This window comes from Salvelinus alpinus, chromosome 16 (assembly GCF_045679555.1).
Source record: "Salvelinus alpinus chromosome 16, SLU_Salpinus.1, whole genome shotgun sequence".
Lineage (NCBI taxonomy): Eukaryota > Metazoa > Chordata > Actinopteri > Salmoniformes > Salmonidae > Salvelinus > Salvelinus alpinus.
The window spans coordinates 8302485-8327136 of NC_092101.1; the positions used below are offsets into that span (position 1 = coordinate 8302485).

Below are 24652 nucleotides of genomic sequence, written 5' to 3' on the forward strand. Positions count from 1 at the left end.
TTGAAAGTACCATGCATCCTAATCTCAAATTTAATTATTTGCAAACAGGGACAATTTTGTTGCAAACAAGGCAGACTGATTTGGCATCGGAGGAATATGATAAGACACACAGGCCACTCTGTCCATTCTTAGCTTGTAATTTTGTAAAATGATGTAGAATTGCATGAAATGTTTATGAAAGGCAATTTTTTGTCAGACCTGCAAATACGATGATAGATTCATGCAATGTTTTTACTATGAAGTAGATCTTTCCACCCCTACTCTTGTCCACAGTGGTAGGGGGAACCCACAACCATCTGGCCCGCAAAATTCCTGAGGGACCCTGTAATGCTTACAGGAGGAAGAACAGCATATCTAATGCTCTGGTCTGTCCAATAAGTGAGGGTAAACGGTAAGGATGTTCTCTGCTATTCACTTTATGTTTGAGTTATTATTTTAGGTATAGGGGAGGGTCACTTTCTTTTCAAGTGTTCAGGGAGGGTTTAGGTTGAATATATTTTGCTGAAGGTAGGGCCATCCATTTTCATTTCAGATATGGCTGCTTTTCTCCATGTAACTTATTATGAATAACGTTCACTCCCTAAGTTATTTTAGCTTCTCAAGGCTCTCGAAAGATGCTTCAGACATGTTCAAAAAAAATTAGAGACAGATCTAGCTTTGTGAGTTTTTTTAAGAGGACTCAATACGCCCTGTGTAAGTCTTGTAAGACTGTTTTGAGTGAGTCTCAACTCAGACAGTTTGGGCGTCTCTCCAAAGAGGACAGGAGGCAGACTTGCAAGTTTATTTTCCTGTTGTGTCAATGTTTTAAGCAGAGGAAAGCCCACAAACATCTCAGAGACAGTTCAGTCAAAAGATTATTGCCCGAAAGTATCTTGTTTAATTTGTCTTTACATGTATGCGGGAACAATTTGGGTGGTATTGCGGTGATATTGTTACCGTGTAGAGTGATCTCCTTCATATTTAGATAGACTTTCTAATATCCCGTCCGGAACGGTGGTCAACTGGTTGTCATAGAGTCTCAGTACCTGCAGTTTGTGCAGCTTTGAGAACAGGGCAGAGGCCACCGAACGTAGGTGTTTTTTGGCCAGATGGAGGATCTGAAGATTTTCAAGGTCATCAAACATCCCTCCTCGATGGTGTCAATCTCGTTTATGTGTAACTGGAGTTCTCTCGGTTTCTTATGGCCATCAAACAATCCTATGTCCAGACTACAAACTCCTCCTATTCCAGCTGGGGGTTGGTGGTGAAGGCCCCCTTTGTGATGACAGTGATTTGACTGTCCACAAAGAATACCTCTGTGGCACCTGCTTTCAGAGTTACCGGGATCTGTGATACATCCTTGCCATCAACATCCTGGTTCTCTTTGGGGCAGTCAGTCTCCTTCTCACAGGACTGAGACTAACACCCAAACCGCAAAGGCAGAAGACAGATTATGTGCCCCCTAGCCATTTTTCCTGAAAATATACAGTGGGGAGAACAAGTATTTGATACACTGCCGATTTTGCAGGTTTTCCTACTTACAAAGCATGTAGAGGTCTGTAATTTTTATCATAGGTACACTTCAACTGTGAGAGAAGGAATCTAAAACAAAAATCCAGAAAATCACATTGTATGATTTTTAAGTAATTAATTTGCATTTTATTGCATGACATAAGTATTTGATACATCAGAAAAGCAGAACTGAATATTTGGTACAGAAACCTTAGTTTGCAATTACAGAGATCATACGTTTCCTGTAGTTCTTGACCAGGTTTGCACACACTGCAGCAGGGATTTTGGCCCACTCCTCCATACAGACCTTCTCCAGATCCTTCAGGTTTCGGGGCTGTCGCTGGGCAATACGGACTTTCGGCTCCCTCCAAAGATTTTCTATTGGGTTCAGGTCTGGAGACTGGCTAGGCCACTCCAGGACCTTGAGATGCTTCTTACGGAGCCACTCCTTAGTTGCCCTGGCTGTGTGTTTCGGGTCGTTGTCATGCTGGAAGACCCAGCCACGACCCATCTTCAATGCTCTTACTGAGGGAAGGAGGTTGTTGGTCAAGATCTCGCGATACATGGCCCCATCCATCCTCCCTTCAATACGGTGCAGTCGTCCTGTCCCCTTTGCAGAAAAGCATCCCCAAAGAATGATGTTTCCACCTCCATGCTTCACGGTTGGGATGGTGTTCTTGGGGTTGTACTCATCCTTCTATTCCTCCAAACACGGCGAGTGGAGTTTAGAGCAAAAAGCTCTATTTTTGTCTCATCAGACCACATGACCTTCTCCCATTCCTCCTCTGGATCATCCAGATGGTCATTGGCAAACTTCAGACGGGCCTGGACATGCGCTGGCTTGAGCAGGGGGACCTTGCGTGCGCTGCAGGATTTTAATCCATGACGGCGTAGTGTGTTACTAATGGTTTTCTTTGAGACTGTGGTCCCAGCTCTCTTCAGGTCATTGACCAGGTCCTGCCGTGTAGTTCTGGGCTGATCCCTCACATTCCTCATGATCATTGATGCCCCACGAGGTGAGATCTTGCATGGAGCCCCAGACCGAGGGTGATTGACCGTCATCTTGAACTTCTTCCATTTTCTAATAATTGTGCCAACAGTTGTTGCCTTCTCACCAAGCTGCTTGGCTATTGTCCTGTAGCCCATCCCAGCCTTGTACAGGTCTACAATTTATCCCTGATGTCCTTACACAGCTCTCTGGTCTTGGCCATTGTGGAGAGGTTGGAGTCTGTTTGATTGAGTGTGTGGACAGGTGTCTTTTATACAGGTAACGAGTTCAAACAGGTGCAGTTAATACAGGTAATGAGTGGAGAACAGGAGGGCTTCTTAAAGAAAAACTAACAGGTCTGTGAGAGCCGGAATTCTTACTGGTTGGTAGGTGCTCAAATACTTATGTCATGCAATAAAATGCAAATTAATTACTTAAAAATCATACAATGTGATTATATAACTTTTTATGGAAAGTTTTTGTTTTGAGATTCCGTCTAACTCGACATGTTCAGAAGTTGTACCTGATGCATAAAGAATGACAGACCTCTACAGGGATGCTTGTAGTAAAACGCTAAGCGCTAAGCAGAGCAACTGACAGTATACACTCGAGCAGTGTAATGCTAAATCACTTAGTTGCTCGCCCACATGTAATATAACTTTTTAGTCGGAAAGATTTCGTTTTGATATTGGCATTACAACTGTGATAGGTGATTCAGAACAGTTGTAGATTGATTCAGACAAATGCACAGTTTTGTAGAGGGTTAACTCTGGCCAAAATATGTCCACGAATGTATATACACTGCCAGTCAAAACGCTTCAAGCGTTTTTCTAACTGTTTTCAGATTGCAGAACGACAGTGATACACTGGAGCCATTAAATAATGCATATGGAATCATGTAGTAACCAAAATGCGCGTCCAACATAATCAAAAAACAGTCTAAGCCTGCGATTATTCAAATAGCCATCCGTGTCTTGATGACAGCTTTGCTCACTCTTGACATTCTGTCAACCAGCTTCATGAGGCGATCACCTGGAATGCAGTTCAATTAACGAGAGAGCCTTCTGAAGGTCATTTGTGGAATTTCGTTCATCTTAGTTTTGTAGCCAGTCGGTTGTACTCTGGCCAAATATTGGAGTGTCCACGAATATAGCACTGCTTGGCAAAAGATGAAGTCCAAATTATGGCAAGAACAGCTCAAATAATCAAATAGAAACAACAGTCCATCATCACTTTATGACATGAAGGTCAGTCAATACGGAACATTTCAAGAACTTTGAAAGTTTCTTCAAGTACAGTCGCAAAAACCATCAGGCGCTATGATGAAACTGGATCTCATGAGGACCGTCACAGGAATGGAAGACCCAGAGTTACCTCTGCTGCAGAGGATACGTTCATTAGAGTTACCAGCCTCCGAACTTGCAGCCCAAATAAATGCTTCACAGAGTTCGAGTAACAGACACATTTCAACATCAACTGTTCAGAGGAGACGGTGTGAATCAGGCCTTTATGTTTGAATTGCTGCAAAGAAAACACTACTAAAGGACACCAATGAGATGAAGAGACTTGCTTGGGCTAAGAAACACGAGAATTAAAATATATATATATTTTACCTTTATTTAACTAGGCAAGTCAGTTAAGAACATATTCTTATTTATTATTACTGCCTTGTTCAGGGGCAGAACGACAGATTTTTTTATTAAATATTCTTCTATTTTTTTAACCTTGTCAGCTCGGGGATTTGATCTTGAAGTCCAACCCTCTAACCACTAGGCTACCTGCCGCTACCTGCTGCACCTGATCTCAATGGACATTAGACTGGTGGAAATTTGTTCTTTGGTCTGGAGTCCAAATTGGAGATTTTTGGTTCCAGCCGCCGTGTCTTTGTGAGACGCGGTGTGGGTGAATGGATGATCTCCGCCTGTGTATTTCCCACCGTAAAACATGGAGGAGGAGGTGTTATGGTGTGGGGGTGCTTTGCTGGTGACACTGTCTGTGATTCATTTAGAATCCAAGGCACACTTAACCAGCATGGCTACCACAGCATTCTGCAGCAATACACCATCCCATCTGGTTCGGGCTTAGTGGGACTATCATGTGTTTTTCAACAGGACAATGACCCAAAACACACCTCCAGGCTGTGTAAGGGCTATTTAACCAAGTAGGAGAGTGATGGAGTGCTGCATCAGATGACCTGGCCTCCACAATCCCCTGACCTCAACCAAATTGAGATGGTTTGAGATGAGTCGGATCGCAGAGTGAAGGAAAGCAGCCAACAAGTGCTCAGCATATGTGGGAACTCCTTCAAGACTGTTGGAAAAGCATTCCTTATGAAGATGGTTGAGAGAATGCAAAGAGTGTGCAAAGCTGTCATCAAGGCAAAGGGTGGCTATTTGAAGAATCTCAAATATAAAATATATTTGGATTTGTTGAACACTTTTTTGGTTACTACATGATTCCATATGTGTTATTTCATAGCTTTGATGTCTACAATTAAGAAATAGTAAAAATAAAGACAAACCCTTGAATGAGTAGGTGTTCCAAAACTTTTGACCGGGAGTGTATATATATATTTTTGTATGGAGGTCAATGAGAGTGACAAATTTCGTCAACATAAAATGTAATTGCTAATTTGTTACATGAGGCTTATTTGATCGAATAGAAATTTCGTAATGGTTCGGTCTTTACGAATGCACTGATGTAAGTGGATGTACGTGGCATTTTGGCAACTTTTGAATAAAGCAACTTTACGTCGGCGTTGGGCCTGTTGTTCACACACGTATCTGCCCTCTCATTGGCTGGAATGCTCTCACCTGATCTCGCCTATCTTTGATTGAACTCCCACAGCAGGCTACCAGTGCGCTAGGTGCCTACCGGAGGCAACATGGGGCGTGGCTAGAGAACCCTCTGCTGTCAGAGATAAGAAGGAACAGAGCTGTGAGCCCATAGATCACACATTGGGGGCTATACTAGAACTCTGAATCTAATGGCAGTGGTGTTATGTATGCTTTAGTACTGTGTTCTTTATTCTTATTTTCTAATAATCAATTAGGCTACTACACAGTATGTGTCCATATACAGTAGGTTCAATTACAGTATATATGGTTTCTGTTTTGTCATGTTAACTTCCAGTTGAAATGTGTATGCGTTCTTTGGTTGGTTATGCCATGGTCAGTGATTCAGTGAGTTCCAGAACGCACTATGAGATGCGGAATACAGTAGCACTGTGTCAAAGGTCACTGGTCTGATCTAAACAATGCTCCATTTTGTATGGTACCGCTCCAGAAGGTCACATGCAGCAGGGGACATTATTCCTCTCTAAGTGTAGCAGATTGGTTCAGAGAATGAATAATGATGAATTGACATATTTTCTTCATGAACTAGCAGGTTTATGTAGTAGTAGAGTTTGTTTCATTTATTTGGGAAAGTAGCCTTTAGGTGGCGATGTCTTGACCTGCAGAAAGTTCACTGAGAGCTTCAACGCTTCATTTGAAAGAAAACCCCAAATGTGTATTTTTCAAGATTTAAAGCCCCTACACCTCAAACTAAAAAGAGTCTAAGTCCATCCTTTTGCAATTGTGTATAATTGTGTTGTTGGTTTAATTGTTTACGGCCTGTATCTTGTCTGTTTGAATTTAGCCTCATGTGTCCTTCATCACCACTTAGTAGCACCACTCTGCACCTCTCTTACCCTCCAAAGTACTACAGGTGCAATCAAATGTGGGACACTGCGTTAACTGAATCCAGTAGATTTTGACTGAAATTTTGACTCTTTGGTCAAACGTATATGGGTTGAGAGTGGCAGATTTGGGCACTGATAAATGCTTAAATTGTAACGCAGTGGCTGTACAGTAACATGCTATATACAGAGTGCAAATTACTCCGTGACTTTCGTGAAATAAAATTGTTTATGGGCCTAATAATAAAGACTTCATTTAACAGTAAAGATGAATGACCTTTGAATGTGGCATGAATACAACCAGTCATGATGCTTTCATCTGATTGTCAAACAAATCACTTCAAAAAGTATAGTATGTAGACCTATTATCATGACAGAGAGGTGGGGGTGTTCATTTAATTTGGAAGCTTTTATTTTCATATTTACTACTGTAAAACATATTTACCACGGCATTAAAAAAAAAATGGATAATGGTTAAAATATTATTATGTAGACAACCCCCCCAAAGTTTGACTTGTTGCATTTAGGGGAGCCAATATCCCATTCAGAGGAGCGGAGTCCACCCTGCTCCCTCGTAATTCGCACACTGGCTATATCAGACCTTAGGCCCTGGGCTTCATAGTGATAAGAAGTTGCCCCCATCACTCCCACTAATTGGACCACTTTGCAAATGTTTTATTGACTAAGTGAGGATATTGCTGTAATTTAAGAGGACTCTATGTATTTTGAAATATGAGACATTGAGGATTATAATAAATACTGTTTTGATGTCATACAAGCAAGCCAAACACCAATGTTTATGATCACTATGTTTAATGTCCAGTTACAAGATGACATGGCGTTATACCCTGGGTTACTATGAACAGAATGAGCCTATGTTTGTCTACTGTGAAGAAAATGTGCCACGCCACACGCACCTGAATGCACTCATGGTGTAAGGACCGATGCTGCAGTAGAGAAGCAGGTACGGTGAGTCAAACATTTAATCAGGAACAGACATGGAACAAGACAGGAACAGCGTCAGCACACGGGTTTACAAGGACATATGCCAATCAATGCTGAAGCCAGGAACAGAGCGGGGGAACAGACCGATATAGGGGAGGTAATGACAGAGGTGATTGAGTCCAGGTGAGTCCAATAATCGCTGTTGCGCGTGACGGGGGAAGGCAGGTGTTCGTAACGATGGTGGCAGGAGTGCGTAATGCTGGGGAGAGCGGGAGCAGGCGTGACACATGCAGTGTTGTGTTCGATACCACCTAAAGCGAGACCGATTCAAGACCAAATCAAGTCTGAGTTTAGACCAAGACTGGAAGGGGGTGCGAGACCGAGTCAAGACCGAGACCAGGAGGGGGACAAGAGGTCCGAGACCGAGTCAAGACCATGATTGTCATTTTGTCAACTAACCACCATAATAAGAGTTCACAATGTCCAGTATTTCTGTGTTCATATTTCAGAATAACATATGGATTCTTAAGACATTCAGAATAGTGACAAAATGCATGCTGGGGTAAAATAGAGACACTACAAATTATTACTAACCCAAACACAGTGGAGAACAATGGGCCTTCTACGCATTCAGAGAAGGGCTAAAGATATCTAAAATAATTATAATTATATTATTATTTTCAATGACGTTCCGATTTAATCTCTTCAGTTTTCGTTGGAAAGGGTTAATACTGAAGCGAAAAACATATCCAATCAGGATTTTTCTTTGCTGGTCTCTGGGGGTACCGGTTAGTTGAGGTAATATGTACATGTAGGTAGAGTTATTAAAGTGAGTATGCATAGATAATAACAGAGTAGCAGGGCCTTCCTCTGACACCGCCTGGTATAGAGGTCCTGGATGGCAGGAAGCTTGGCCCCAGTGATGTACTGAGCCATACGCACTACCCTCTGTAGTGCCTTGCGGTCGGAGGCCAAGCAGTTGCCATACCAGGCAGTGATGCAACCAGTCAGGATGCTCTGGTTGCATCCAAAATACCACCGTTGACTGCAGTTACTGCACCTTTTCAAAACAGCAATCTTTTTTTGTAAGTCCGCAAACCGTTCCCGAGTACTACAACACTGCACTCATGACTCCTTTCTTTGCGCACCAAAATTAGGATCTGTTTCCCCAAATTGCATTGTGAAAGACTAACACTGTAATATTGTATTTTATAACTTAGCTAGTTGGCAATAGAACAAGCTTTCAAATGATGCCAACCTGACCCAGATTGCGATTTATAATGGACCATTTTTGGATTGTGTGATGGCGGGGATGCAGGGCTGTGTTCCAAACCAAACAGCTACAAGTCTGCTTGCTCTAGTTCCTCAATGCTTTTCATGTTTCTTCTGTAAGAAACATTTCAATTTATCCCTATCCATTTAGGCCAATTCCCACGAGTGTAAAGGGTTTTAAAGAAAGCTTTCCATAAAACCCACAATAAAAGTTTAGTGACGTTCTAAGAATTGTGTTTAAAACATTCATTCCGTTCTCAGAACGTAAAGAAATTGTTCGACAAAAAAAACACAAGAAAACTTTAGTAATGTTCTAAGAATGTTATTTAAAAACATATACATTCCATTCTCAGCATCAACAAAACTCTATCTATTCTCTATCTTGTTAAGTGTGTTCAGTCAGATGGGGGGTTTACATTTCAATGCGAAGAGTAGGCCTATACCATCAATCTGCGTTAGACACATGGAATGTACCAAGGATAAAGTCCGAATCTCCCCCACACACAAACACTGGGTGCCAAGGTCATGGCAGAGTTTTTCATCTGATACCCTCCCAACCCCATCACAAACCATTGGCATAAACATGATCATCAATCTTTTTTTTGTGCAGCCTACTCAGAGTGCATACCAAATTTGACTAGTGTGATAACTTCTCATTCAAATAGCCAGGCTTAAAACTTCAATGTTTACCCGAGGAACAAGTGTTTTTGGTACACAACTGGACCAAATACAATGGGCTGAAGAAGACGGGAAAATCCCCCCACATCAGTTCAACACGGTGTTGTGGAAGGATAATAACTCTTTAATCACACAGTGTCACACAATGAACACTTGTCTCTTGAGCATTTCAGAATATCACTACTATGTAGTGTATTTATTTAATTTTACAGTCAGTCATTTTACTTCATTTGTGTGTGGAGCATAATCATTTGCAAGTAGATTAAACCATTCTTTATCTACTGATTACACTATAGAAAAATGACACAGGAAGTAGCCTAATTCCAGTCAGTAAATCATAAAAAAGAGCTTCTAAAAAAAACAGCAGGTGTGTGATAAGACTATGCTGAACATTACATTTGTTCAGTATACAGTTGAAGTCGGAAGTTTACATGCACCTTAGCCAAATACATTTCAACTCAGTTTTTCACAATTCCTGATATTTAATCCTAGCAAAAATTCCCTGTTTTAGGTCAGTTAGGATCAGCACTTTATTTTAAGAATGTGAAATGTCAGAATAATAGTAGAGAGAAGGATTTATTTCAGCTTTTATTTATTTCACCACATTCCCAGTGGGTCAGAAGTTTACATACACTCAATTAGTATTTGGTAGCATAGCCATTAAATTGTTTAACTTGGGTCAAACGTTTCGGGTAGCCTTCTACAAGCTTCCCTCAATAAGTTGGGTGAATTTTGGCCCATTCCTCCTGACAGAGCTGATGTAACTGAGTCAGGCTTGCTCGCACACACTTTTTCAGTTCTGCCCACAAGCTTTCTATAGGATCGAGGTCAGGGCTTTGTGATGGCCACTCCAATACCTTGACGTTGTTGTCCTTAAGCCATTTTGCCACAACTTTGGAAGTATGCTTGGGGTCATTGTCCATTTGAAAGACCCATTTGCGACCAAGATTTAACTTCCTGACTGATGTCTTGAGATGTTGCTTCAATATATCCACATAATTTTCCTGCCTCATGATGCCATCTATTTTGTGAAGTGCACCAGTCCCTCCTGCAGCAAAGCACCCACACAACATGATGCTGCCATCCCCGTGCTTCACGGTTGGGATGGTGTTCTTCGACTTGCAAGCCTCCCCCTTTTTCCTCCAAACATTACAATGGTCATTATGGCCAAACAGTTCTATTTTTGTTTCATCAGACCAGAGGACATTTCTCCAAAAAGTACGATCTTTGTCCCCATGTGCATTTGCAAACCGTAGTCTGGCTTTTTTTAATGGCGGCTTCCTTGCTGAACGGCCTTTCAGGTTATGTCGATATAGGACTCGTTTTACTGTGGATAAAGATACTTTTGTACCTTTATCCACGCATCTTCACAGGGTCCTTTGCTATTGTTCTGGGATTGATTTGCACTTTTCACACCGAAGTACGTTCATCTCTAGGAGACACAACTCGTCTCCTTTCTGAGCGGTATGATGGCTGCGTGGTCCCATGGTGTTTATACTTGCGTACTATTGTTTGTACAGATGAACATGGTACCTTCAGGTATTTGGAAATTGCTCCCAAGGATGAACCAGACTTGTGGAGGTCTACAATTTTTTTTCTGAGATCTTGGCTGATTTCTTTTGATTTCCCCATGATGTCGAGCAAAGAGGCACTGAGTTTGAAGGTAGGCCTTGAAATACATCCACAGGTACACCTCCAATTGACTCAAATGATGTCAATTAGCCTATCAGAAGCTTCTAAAGCCATAACATGATTTTCTGGAATTTTCCGAACTGTAAAGGCACAGTAAACTTAGTGTATGTAAACTTCTGACCCACTGGAATTGTGATAGATGTCCTAACCGACTTGCCAAAACTATAGTTTGTTGACCAGAAATTTGTGGAGTGGTTGAAAAACGAGTTTTAATGACTCCAACCCACGTGTATGGTTACTTCCGACTTCAATTGTATATGTTCAACTTTTTTACCAGTATCGAAAAAAAGATGAATGGCATTTTGTGCGTACCATCCATGCAATTTCCAGATGATTATGATTATGATTATTCCAGGTGTTGGTTTATGAGATGTTCTTTTTGGTTATTTGTGCAAGATATTGTTCAAACCTCCGAAAGCTTGCTGAAGAGGGACTTGCAAAATGGCTTAACTATAATATTATGGGATCCCAATCAGAACAACTTATTCGATCGAAGTAGAGTTCCCCAAGGATCAGGCCCCAGCTAGTCTGTCCTTGGTCATGAGTTCTTGAAGAGACATGATAGAGTAATGACGGGTTCCTGTGCTAAGATGTTTGGGAACAACTGCATCAGGATGTTTGCTCTCGCGTGCTCAGCATAACAGTACAGTACACCTCCTATGTGGTGCTCAGGTCTCTGGGCCAGTCTAGATGACCGAGTTGTTTTTGTTCCTGCGGCCAAGGTTGCGGCTGCCTCTGTTGTTCCTCCTCCAGCAGACGCAGCAGACAATGAGACTGGTGATGATGGCGGTGCAGACCACCGCGATGATAATGATCTGCGTGTTCCTGGACACACCCTCTCCATTCCCCTGCCCACTGCTGGTGTCCTCCCCCTGCTCCTGGGTGGGCGTGGGCGTGGCCTCTGCAGCAGGGGAGGGGGTGCTCCTCTTGGGAGCTGGGGTGTGGGGCTTCCTCCTCTTCTCTGTCGGGGTGATGTCAGGGACGGCGGTCGGAGTGGACAACGTCAGCTCCTCGTCAGTCAGTTCGGCTATGCTGTCACCGCTTAAGACAGAGGGCGTGAGGCACACCACAGTACTGAGGTTAGTCTTGGTGGGGTTCTGTGTCAGCCAGTCCCGCAGTGGCACGATGTCCTGGTCACACTTCCAGGGATTTTCAGCGAGCAGCACCTCATTGGCCACCGTGAGGGTGCTGAGGAGCTCTGAGGGCAGGTTGAGGAGGGAGTTGTTGTGGAGGTCCAGCTGGCCAAGGTGGGAGTGGCCCTGGAGAAGCCTGGCAGGAAGGGAGTGGATGTAATTGTGCTCCAGGGAGATGTTTACCAGCTTATGCAGCCCCTGGAAGGTGCCTTCCTGCAGGCTGGTGAGGAGGTTGGTGTGTAGGGACACTTCCCCCAGCTCTGCCAGCCCACTGAAGGCCCCGGGAGACACAGAGCTGATCTGGTTCCGGCTCAGTACCAGCAGACGCAGCTGGGTCAGGTTGCTGAAGGTGTGGTCCTCCAGGTGGGTCAGCCGGTTGTCATACAGCCACAGCTCCCTCACGGCCATGGGGCCGAACACTCCTGGGGACAAACTCTGGAGCTCGTTCTCATACAGGGAGATCTGGGCCAGGTTAGGGAGGTTGAGGAGAATCCCCTCTGGGAGGGAAGTTAGCCGGTTGCTGGAGAGATAAAGCTTCTTTAGCCTCTGCAGCTGGGAGAACAGGTTAGCGGGGAGATGAGTGATGGCATTATCCTGCAGAGAGAGCTCCTCCAGGCTTACCAGGTCATCAAACGCTCCAGCAGGGATCGCCCTAAGAGCGTTCCGGTTCAGACGCAGGGATTTGATCTTGCTCAGGCCCCTGAAGGTGTCCCTGTAGAGTTGGTTGATGCCGTTCCTGGCCAGGGTGAGATGCTCCAGCTGAGTGACAGAGCGAAAGGCCTTCTCTGGTACAGACGTGATGAGGTTCTTGCTGAAGTCCAGGGTCCTCAGAGCAGCGAGGGAGTAAAGCCAGGCGGGGCGAAGCACCAGGAGCTTGTTGCCGCTCAGAGTCAGAGATTCCAGCTTCACCAGATTTAGAAACAGGGCCTCAGGCAGGTCATTCAGCTCAGTGCCTGTGAAGCCCAGGGCACCCAAGTTATGGGTGAGGTCAAAGGTGCCAGGGAATACTTCTCTGATCCCAGTGTCTTTGACCACAAAGATGCCAAGGGCCTCGGCAAAACCAGCCAAGTCATCAGGTTTGAGAGCGGTGATGTTGGTGTTGGAGATGTAGAAGGTGGTAGTGGAACCGGGCACTGAGGAGGGAAACTCTGTGATTGACCTGCCATGGCAAAGGATTTTGTTGTCTTTGCACTGGCATCCATCTGGGCACGCTCCAAGAACTCCATTGATGGCAAGGAGGAGGAGAAAGATGAGGAGGTCGATTGGCAGGTCCATTGATGCTCCTAGAAAAGATCAAAAGAGTGGTTACCCACTGGGCACAAACTGGTTGAATCAACATGGTTTCCACGTCATTTCAATGAAATGACATTAAACCAACCTGGAGTAGACGTTGAATTCACATCTGTGCCCAGTGGGTAGCTTTATTTGATGCCATGCACACCCAAACAACATGTCAAGTTTATAAAGCAATATGTGCGACACTGAATAAAAAAATCCACATTAAAATAAGACCTAATAAATAAAATTCAAGTGAGGTTAAAAAATGTATTAGACAAATACGGCTGCATCATAAATTCTTTAAATTGGGTCTTGTTAAATTGCGATCATGTGGATATAACACGCATGGGAGGGTGCGAGCTAAATAGACCATTAAATGGTTAAAAAATGTATTAGACAAATACGGCTGCATCATCAATTCTTTAAATTGGGTCTTGTTAAATTGGGATCATGTGGATATAACACGCATGGGAGGGTGCGAGCTAAATAGACCATTAAATGGGCTACATTTAGCATCTCCCGTTTAAGTACTGGAATCAGTCCATCTGTTGACGTAATAGTACTTAATCGTTAAGTTAATGGCTTAATGGGACTGTTAACTTAATAGTAGCAAAAATTAACAACTTTCTGTTCAAATGAGGGTAAACCGAAAATACTGCCAGAATGTGATGTTTTGGTTTTCATGAGATTTTTTTCTTTGATTGGATCCACAATGGCTAGGCTATTATATCTAGGAAATTCCCAGAGTCTACATTTAGAAAGACAAATTTCTCACCCGACATTCTTACCAAATTATTCCTACACTCAGTACCATCTGAACAGACATACTAGTTCACCAGCCTAACACCAGCTTAAAGGTCTGGCATGGAAGGCTAGGGCCTACATTTTTTACAAATATTTTTTTGTCTGTTTAGCAAACACTCCTATCCAGAGCTACGCACAGTAAATACTTCAAGTAAGCTGAAGGAAGGTGAAATAACCAAGTATTGTGAGGGAAAACCTGTGCACTTGTGACATGTTACTCTCTTACAAAAAAAGGTGCTATCTAGAACCAAAAAGGCTTCTTCGGCTGTCCCCATAAGATAACCCTTTTAAGAACCCCTTTTGGTTCCAGGTAGAACCATTTTGGGTTCCACATAGAAGCCTTTCCACAGAGGGTTCTACATGGAATCAATAATAGTTTTCCCTGGAACCAAAAACAGTTATCCAATGGGGACAGCTGCAGAACCCTTTTGAAACTCTTTTTTTCTACAGTGCCTTCAGAAAGTATTCACACCCCTTGACTTTTTCCACATTTTGTTGTGTTACAGCATGAATTTAAAATGGATTAAATTGAGATTTTGTGTCACTGGCCTACACACAATACCCCATAATGTCAAAGTGGAATTATAGTTTTAGAAATGTTTACAAATTAATTAATAATAAAAAGCTGAAATGTCTTGAGTCAATAAGTATTCAACTCCTTTGTTATGGCAAGACTAAATAAGTTCATGAGTAAAAATGTGTTTAACAAATCACATAATAAGTTGCATGGACTCTCTTTGTGTGCAATATTTTTGAATGACTACATCATCTCTGTAACCGTCATATACAATTACAGTATACAGTGCCTTCAGAAAGTATTCAGACCCCTTAACTTTTTCCACATTTTGTTACATTACAGCCTTATTCAATTTTTTAATTTTTTTATTTTAAATCTCAGCCATGACAAAGCGAAAACAGGTTTTTAGAATTTTGGGCAAAAAGAATAAAAATACCAAACAGAAATACCTTATTTACTTAAGACCCTTTGCTATGAGATTTCAAAATGGAGCTCAGGTGCATCCTATTTCCATTGATCACTTGATTGGAGTCCACCTGTGGTAAATTCAATTGATTGGACATGATAAGAACAACTCTGTCTATGTAATAATCAACAACCAACTTGACAGAGCTTGATTTTTTTTTTAAGAATAATGTGCAAATATTGTACATTCTAGGTGTGCATAGCTCTTAGAGACTTACCCAAAAAGACTCACAGCTGTAACCACTGTGAGTCATATATTGACTCAGTGGCGTGAATATTTATGTAAATTCGATACACTATATAAACAAAAGTATGTGGACACCCCTTCAAATTAGTGGATTAGGCTATTTCAGCCACACCCCTTGCTGACAGGTGTATAAAATCACACAGCCACGCGATCTCCGTAGACAAACATTGGCTGTAGAATGGCCTTACTGAAGTGCTCAGTGACTTTCAATGAGGCATCGTCATAGGATGCCAGCTTTGCAACTAGTAAGTTAGTCAAATTTCTGCCCTGCTATAGCTGCTCCGGTCAACGGTAAGTGCTGTTATTGTGAAATGGAAATGTCTAGGAGCAACAACAGCTCAGCCACGAATTTGCTCAAAGAACGGCAACCTCTGAGTGCTGAAGCGCGTAGCACGTAAAAATTGTCTGTCCACAGTTGCGACACTCAAATTCCAAACTGCCTCTGGAAGCAGCGTCAGCACAAGAACTGTTTGTTGGGAGCTTCATGAAATGGGTTTCCATGGCCGAACAGCCGCACACAAGCCTAAGATCACCATGCGCAAAGCCAAGCATCGGCTGGAGTGGTGTAAAGCTTGCCGCCATTGGACTATGGAGCAGTGAAAACGCGTTCTCTGGGGTGATGAATCACACTTCACCATCTGGCAGTCCGACGGACGAATCTGGGTGTGGCAGATGCCAGGAGAACGCTACCTGCCCAAATGCATAGTGGCAACTGTGAAGTTTGGTGGATGAGGAATAATGGTCTGGGGCTGTTTTTCATAGTTCGGACTAGGCGCCTTAGTTCCAGTGAAGGGAAATCTTAACGCTACAGCAGACAATGACATTCTAGACGATTCTGTACTTCTAACTTTGTGGCAAGAAGTTTGGGGAAGGCTCTTTCCTGTTTCAGCATGACAATGCCCCTGTGCACAAAGCGAGGTCCATACAGAAATGATTTGTCGAGATCGATGTGGAAGAACTTGACTTGCCTGCACAGAGCCCTGGCCTCAACCCCATCGAACACCTTTGGGATTCACTGGAACGGCGACTGCGAGGCAGACCTAATAACGCAACAACAGTACCCGACCTCACTAATGCTCTTGTGGCTGAATGGAAACAAGTCCCCGCAGCAATGTTCCAACATCTAGTGGAAGGCCTTCCCAGAAGCGTGGAGGCTGTTATCGCAGCAAAGGGGGACCAACTCCCTATTAATGCCCATGATTATGGAATGAGATGTTCGACGAGCAGGTGTCCACATACTTTTGGTCATGTGGAGTATTTAATTTTCAATAAGTTAGCTAAAACGTATAAAAACAAAATGTTCACTTTGTCATTATGGGGTATTGTGTGTAGATGGGTGAGAATTTTTTATATTTTTTTATCCATTTTGAATTCAGGCTGTAACAACAAAATGTTGAATAAGTCAAGAGGCGTGAATACTTCCCGAAGGCACTGCAAGAGTGTAGTAATTGAAGCAAAGTTTCAAAGTAGCAGTATAAGAAGTGCAAAATTCCACATAAAATATAATACTTTTAAGTGTGGCTTAATTCACCACCACAAGTGTTCTAGGCAGAGGATAGCCACAGCATTAGCATACAGGGCGACTGCAGCATTCTGGGGCTGTGGACTGTTTGGACTGTTTGTAATGGCAGAGGAAGCAGCATATACAAAGCTCTGCGAATATTATTGTCGGTTTGGTTCCCTCTCCATATAGACCCTGGTCCATTATTGAAGTCAAATGGCAGCGGAATGTGATTTTAAAGTGCAGATGGAGTGTTTCAAAGACCAGCGTGTTTGTCCTTCCATTGAACACAGCCACAGAGGAATTGGGTTTTATTTTTACATCAAAGAAGAAGGAACATAAAACCGTTCCTGGAGTTTCCCAGATGTTACCCATTTCAATAGATTTTGTGTTCGGTCAGTATGTAGCCTATTTGCTTTGAGTTTCTCTCTATAAAGTAGAAATAACATAGCCTATTTCCTGTTTCTTATCAAAATATTGGTATCATACCATTTGGATTAGGTTTGAATGATTCTTGTGTTAGGTTGCATGTTGCTCGTCATAACCATAGCAACCTGTGGGTGTGTGTGCAACACGCTGCTTCCCCTGTGGATACATGACAACCACCGCATTTAAAATGTTATTGGTAGTCCAAATAGGTCCGTATTGACTATAGCAGCAGTATATAGTGCTTTTGGAAAGTATTCAGACCCCTTGACTTTTTCCACATTTTGTTATGTTACAGCCTTATTCTAAAATATTTTTTCCCCTCTCATCAATCTACACACAGTACTCCATAATGACAAAGCGAAAACAGGTTTTTAGAAATTTCTGCAAATATACAGTACCAGTCAAAAGTTCAGACACTTACTCATTCAAGGGTTTTTCTTTATTTTTACTATTTTCCACATTAAAGAATAATAGTGAAGACATCAAAACTATGAAATAACACATATGGAATCATGTAGTAACCAAAAAAGGGTTAAACAAATCATAAAATATTTGAGATTCTTCAAAGTAGCCACCTTTTTGCCTTGATGACAACTTTGCACACTCTTGGCATTCTTTCAACCAGCTTCACCTGGAATTCTTTTCCAACAGTCTTGCAGGAGTTCCCACATAGGCACTTGTTGGCTGCTTTTCCTTCACTCTGCGGTCCAACTCATCCCAAACCATCTCAATTGGGTTGAGGTTGGGTGATTGCGGAGGCCAGGTCATCTGATGCAGCACTCCATCACTCTCCTTCTTGGTCAAATAACCCTTACATAGCCTGGAGGTGTGTTGGGTCATTGTCCTGTTGAAAAACAAATGATAGTTCCACTAAGCGTAAATCAGATGGGATGGCGTATGGCTGCAGAATGCTGTGGTAGCCATGCTGGTTAAGTGTGCCTTGAATTCTAAATGAATCACCAACAGTGTCACCAGCAAAGCACCCCCACACCATAACACCTCCTCCTCCATGCTTCATGGTGGGAACTACACATGCGGAGATCATCCGTTCACCTTCTCTGTCTCACAAAGATACGGTGGTTGGAACCAAAAACCTCTCATTTGGACTCATCAGACCAAAGGACAGATTTCCACTGGTCTAATGTCCATTGCTCGTGTTTCTTGGCTCAAGCAAGTCTCTTCTTCTTATTGGTGTCCTTCTGTAGGGGTTTCTTTGTAGCAATTCAACCATGAAGGCCTGATTCATGCAGTCTCCTCTGAACAGTTGATGAACTCTGTGAAGCATTTATTTCTTCATTCAAAGACTCAATCATGGACACTCTTACTTACAGTTGTGGCTGCTTTGTGATTCATTGTTGTCTCTACCTTCTTGCCTTTTGTGCTGTTGTCTGTGCCCAATAATGTTTGTGCCATGTTTTGTGCTGCTACCATGTTGTGTTGCTACCATGTTGTTGTTATGTTGTGTTGCTACCATGCTGTGTTGTCATCGGTCTCTCTTTATATAGTGTTTTGTCTCTCTTGTTGTGATGTGTGTTTTGTCCTATATTTATATTGTATTTTTTTATTTTTAATCCCAGGCCCCCGTCCCCGCAGGAGGCCTTTTGCCTTTTGGTAGGCCGTCATTGTAAATAAGAATTTGTTCTTAACTAACTTGCCAAGTTAAATAAAGGTTAAATAGATAACAAATTTGGGCTGCAATCTGAGGTAAATTTAACTCTACTGAACGTATCCTCTGCAGCGGAGGTAACTCTGGGTCTTCCTTTCCTGTGGCGATCCTCATGAGACAGTTTCATCATAGCGCTTGATGGTTTTTTGGCACATGAACAAATTTTCAAAGCTGCAGATTATAGACTGTCGTTTCTCTTTGCTTATTTAAGCTGTTCTTGCCATAATATGGAATTGGTATTTTACCAAATAGGGCTATTTTCTGTATACCACCCCTACCATGTCAGAACACAATTGATTGGCTAAAAACGAGTTGAGAAGGAAAGAAATTCCACAAATGACCTTTTAACCAGGCACCCCTTTTTATTGAAATGCATTCCAGGTGACTACCTCATGAAGCTGGTTGAGGGAATGCCAATAGTGTGCAAAGCTGTCATCAAGGCAAAGGGTGGCTACTTTGAAGAATCTCAAAAATAAAATATATTTTGATGTCTTCACTATTATTCTACAATGTAGAAAATAGTAAAAGTAAAGAAAAACCATGAATGAGTAGGTGTGTCCAAACTTTTGACTGGTAATATATATATATATATATATATATATATATATATACTGTACAGTTGAAGTCGGAAGTTTACATACACTTACTCATTTTTCAACCACTCCACAAATTTCTTGTTAAACTTCATTTTGGCAAGTCGGTTAGGACATCTACATTGTGAATGACACAATACATTTTTCCAACAATTGTTTACAGACAGATTATTTAACTTATAATTCACTGTATCACAATTCCAGTGGGTCAGAAATTTACATACACTGAGTTGACTGTGCCTTTAAACAGCTTGGAAAATTCCAGAAAATTATGTCATGGCTTTAGAAGCTTCTGATAAGCTAATTGACATCATTTGAGTCAATTGGAGGTGTACCTGTGGATGTATTTCAAGGCCTACCTTCAAACTCAGTGCCTCTTTGCTTGACATCATGGGAAAATCAAAAGATATCAGCCAAGACCTCAGATAAAAAACTGTAGACCTCCACAAGTCTGGTTCATCCTTGGGAGCAATTTCCAAACGCCTGAAGGTACCATGTTCATCTGTACAAACAATAGTACGCAAGTATAAACACCATAGGACCACGCAGCCGTCATACCGCTCAGGAAGGAGACGCGTTCTGTCTCCTAGCGATGAACGTACTTTGGTGCGAAAAGTGCAAATCAATCCCAGAACAACAGCAAAGGACCTTGTGAAGATGCTGGAGGAAACAGGTACAATAATATCTATATCCACAGTAAAACGAGTCCTATATCGACATAACCTGAAAGGCCGCTCAGCAAGGAAGAAGCCACGGCTCCAAAACCGCCATAAAAAAATCCAGACTACGGTTTTCAACTGCACATGGGGACAAAGATTGTACTTTTTGGAGAAATGTCCTCTGGTCTGATGAAACAAAAATAGAACTGTTTGTCCATAACAACCATTGTTATGTTTGGAGGAAAAAGGGGGAGGCTTGCAAGTCGAAGAACACCATCCCAACCGTGAAGCACGGGGGTGGCAGCATCATGTTGTGGGGGTGCTTTGCTGCAGGAGGGACTGGTGCACTTCACAAAATAGGTAGCATCATGAGGCAGGAAAATTATGTGGATATATTGAAGCAGCATCTCAAGACATCAGTCAGGAAGTTAAAGCTTGGTTGCAAATGGGTCTTCCAAATGGACAATGACCCCAAGCATACTTCCAAAGTTGTGGCAAATTGCTTAAGGACAACAAAGTCAAGGTATTGGAGTGGCCATCACAAAGCCCTGACATCAGTCCTATAGACAGCTTGTGGGCAGAACTGAAAAAGCATGTGCGAGCAAGGAGGCCTACAAATCTGACTCAGTTACACCAGCTCTGTCAGGAGGAATGGGCCAAAATTCACCCAGCTTGTGGAAGGCTACCCGAAACGTTTGACCCAAGTTAAACAATTTAAAGGCAACGCTACGAAATACTAATTGAGTGTATGTAAACGTCTGACCCACTGGGAATGTGATGAAAGAAAGAAATAAAAGCTGAAATAAATAATTCTATCTACTATTATTATGAGATTTCACATTCATAAAATAAAGTGGTGATCCTAACTGACCTAAGACAGGGAATGTTTACTCGGATTAAATGTCAGGAATTGTGAAAAACTGAGTTTAAATGTATTTGGCTCAGGTGTATGTAAACTTCCGATTTCAACTGTGTGTGTGTATATATACAGTCTATCTATCTATCTATCTATCTATCTATCTATCTATCTATCTATCTATCTATCTATCTATCTATCTATCTATATATTTGTTTTTTACATAAGTATTCAGACCCTTTGCTATGAGACCTGAAATTGAGCTCAGGTGCATCCTGTTTCCATCGATCATCCTGTTTCCAGATGTTTCTACAACTTGATTGGAGTCCACCTGTGGTAAATTAAATTGATTAGACATGAGATGGAAAGGCTCACACCTGTCTATATAAGGTCCCACAGTTGACAGTGCATGTCAGAGCAAAAACCAAGCCAGGAGGTCGAAGGAATTGTCCGTAGAGCTCCGAGACAGGATTGTGTCGAGGCACAGATCTGGGGAAGGGTACCAAAATATTTCTGCAGCATTGAAGGTCCCCAAGAACATAGTAGCCTCCTCCATACTCTAAGACTCTTCCTAGAGCTGGCTGCCTGGCCAAACTGAGCAATCGGGTAGAAGAGCCTTGGTCAGGGAGGTGACCAAGAACCCGATGGTCACTCTGAACGAGCTCCAGAGTTCCTCTGTGGAGATGGGATAACCTTCCAGAAGGACAACCATCTCTGCAGCACTCCACCAATCAGGCCTTTATGGTAGATTGGCCAGACAGAAGCCACTCATTAGTAAAAGGCACATTACATCCTGCTTGGAGTTTGCCTAAAGGCAAATTCTCTTGTCTGATGAATCCAAGATTGAACTCTTTAGCCTGAATGCCAAGCGTCACACCTGGAGGAAACCTGGCACCATCCCTACGGGGAAGCATGCTGGTGGCAGCATCATGTTGTGGGTATGTTTTTCAGTGGGAGACTAGTCAGGATCTAGGGAAAGATGATCGGAGAAAAGTACAGAGATCCTTGATGAAAAACCACTCTAGAGAGCTCAGAACCTCAGACTGGGGCGAAGGTTCACCTTCCAACAGGACAACAACCCAAAGCACACACCCAACACAACGCAGGAGTGGGACAAGTCTCTGAATGTTCTTGAGTGGCCCTGACTTGAACCCGATCGAATATCCTCTGGAGAGACCTGAAAATAGCTATGCAGCGACGCTCCCCATCCAACCTGACAGAGCTTGAGAGGATCTGCAGAGAAGAATGGGAGAAACTCCCCAAATACAGGTGTGCCGAGCTTGTAGCGTCATACCTAAGACTCGAGGCTGTAATCATTGCCAAAGGTGCTTCAACAATGTACTGAGTAAAGGGTCTCAATTCTTATGTAAATGTAATATTTAAGTTTTTGTTGTTTTTGCAAATTTGTTAAAAAAAACGTCCTTTTTGTCATTATTGGGGATTGTGTGTAGTTTGATGAGGGGGGAAAAACGATTTAATCCATGTTAGGCTAACATAACAAAATGTGGAAAAAGTCAAGGGGTCTGAATACTTTCCTAATGCACTGTAATTACAGAATAGTTACTTGCTCAGATGTTTCCTCTTAGGAAATTGTAGTTGAATGTTATCCTACCGCTGTTCCCCTCTAAGTGCTGGGAGTGAAGACATAGCCGATATGACTGAACAGCACCATTGGCAAACATGCCTCTTCTGACTCCTCAGCAAAATACAAATTCGTAAGGTCCCTATTTGAATGGCTGCTTACATTTAAACTGTCTCCTCTCTGATATAATCAGTCCCAGTCTCACCAAACCACAGTCTGGACTGGGCTGGAACATTTTACATCGTAAAACATTTCCAGTTCACCATTAATTGCTGTGATTTTTTTCTCTCTCCCCATTTCCTGGACTTAAACATCAGCACTTTGCCAGTCACAAAATATATATCCAGCAAATTAGAGGGTGAGTATATGGGGAGAGTTGCATAGACTAACAATATCACAAAGGTAATATAAAATGACATGAGACGATTTTTTTGCAATGAATCCTGAAACAAAAATGGTTAAGGGTTGAAAGAGGAGCGTTTTAGCTCTCTTCAAAGCACATTTCTGTTCTTCCCCACATAATTTGCACACAGTAAGACCAAATAATACTGTTAAATCATAGTTTCAGAAAACCACGCTCCTACAGTCGTCTACTTTATAATCGGTATAGTTTTTGTCTTGCTTGGACAATTAAAACTTCACAATAAAGTAGACGACCTCACTTGATAACAATTTGTTTTAATAATAATTACAGTTTTGACCAATCTCTTTCTCATATGAGCAAAAAAGCCATTTCAATAGAATAAATACGATTAGGAATCTCCAGGTCAACCAGTGCACTGCTAACTATTGTAAAACAAGATGCTGTAGGCTATTTGGTAGAGAGGAGCTTACCTTGTACAGTACTTGGCAGTTGAGTGAACGGAGAAATGAGTTGGAGGGGAGTGTCTGCTATCTTTTATCCTCTCTTGTCACTGTGCTCCCTCTTCAGAAATGTCAGATATGAATTAATTCGAGATTCCAGTTTCTTCCAGAACCACACATCCTCACATTGTTCAGCTCTTTGTCATCACGTTCATCATCCTCAATCAATCTGTTCCCCCTGTGCCCTTGAAACTTTCAGGTCATGTACTGAAGCTTGCTTGTACTGAAGCTTGCTTGCACCGTCTTTGCTCTGTCTGCTTCTCTTTCTCACATACACACGCATTTTTGGGAAGTATGGTGGGGGGATTGTGTGAGGGGAAAGCCCCACCCTTTCTGCAAAAGGACTGGATTTGTGTGAGGGTGTGCTTGGGACTACTTGCGTGAATGTTTGTGCCTTTTGAGCTTGTTTGAATGTCTCCATGTGTGGAATTGTGGCATGCATGTGGGGGGATGTGTTTTGATCAACAGTATTTGTGTATACGATTGTTGAGAATTTAGTGTAAGGGGGGTATACTGTGTGTGCATGGGACTTTGTAGTTGTGCATGAGTAAGTCGGCGTGTGTTTTAGGCTTTGACATGCTGACAGTGGGCTTTCAGTTGTGGTGGAGGGGCTGCCCAATGCGCTGATGACCAAAAGCCTGATCATGGAGGTGGAAGGGGAGGGGCTGGGGTTCTCATGCATGGCTCAGAGGCATACAGCACTAGGGATCAAACCTTTCAGATAATAACTAACTTATGATGGAGAGCCAGGGGTATTCACTGCTTCTATTCCAAGATTCCAAAGAAACTTCAATCTTCTGCAGAAAAACAATTTTAGCTCAGTACAGGTAAAGTGGCAATCATCTGCTCTCAATTAGACCCAAAGAAAGGTTGTACGTTAACTTATTATTCGGATTAACATTCCTCTCTGTTGCTGTAAAAGGGAAATCCGTCTGTTTTACGACTCCTACGCAGACCAAGGGCACGGATACCCCCCCTACACCCTAAACAAGATAGCATGGGTGGAGTTAACGTATATCTCAGCCCAGCAGCAGCGAGAACATGTACTTAATGTGACCAGCGTGGTCAAAATACAGATGTAGCTGATTACCATTAAGGAACATGCAAAATAAAGGGCGGGTCCTTGTCTTTTGTACAGGGTGTTTTTGCAGGGAAGTTGTATTAGTCAAGAAGAGCAATAGGCCAACTTATGTAGGTAATGGGTTGGGCAAGGTTTACACAGACAGACGTTTGTGTAGGTCCTGATACATTATCATTAGTGCTAGCCTAATTTTGGCTACTGCTAAAATGCTGTGCACAGACAATTTTGGGGG

The 24652-nt window shown here is 42.4% G+C and overlaps 1 protein-coding gene and 1 pseudogene across 1 annotated transcript; both read right to left on the reverse strand.

The window, feature by feature from the left end:
- Positions 1–629: 629 nt before the first annotated feature.
- On the reverse strand, positions 630–1449 carry LOC139541740 (leucine-rich repeat-containing protein 15-like; annotated as a pseudogene).
- Positions 1450–6954: 5505 nt separating this feature from the next.
- LOC139540715 (leucine-rich repeat-containing protein 15-like) lies at positions 6955–23590 on the reverse strand. Its single transcript, XM_071344622.1, has 2 exons — positions 23310–23590; positions 6955–13161 (listed from the first exon to the last, which is right to left on the reverse strand). Exon 2 carries the CDS (start codon positions 13151–13153, stop codon positions 11432–11434), a length of 1722 nt encoding a protein of 573 aa, XP_071200723.1. The 5' UTR covers positions 13154–13161; positions 23310–23590; the 3' UTR covers positions 6955–11431.
- Positions 23591–24652: the final 1062 nt, after the last annotated feature.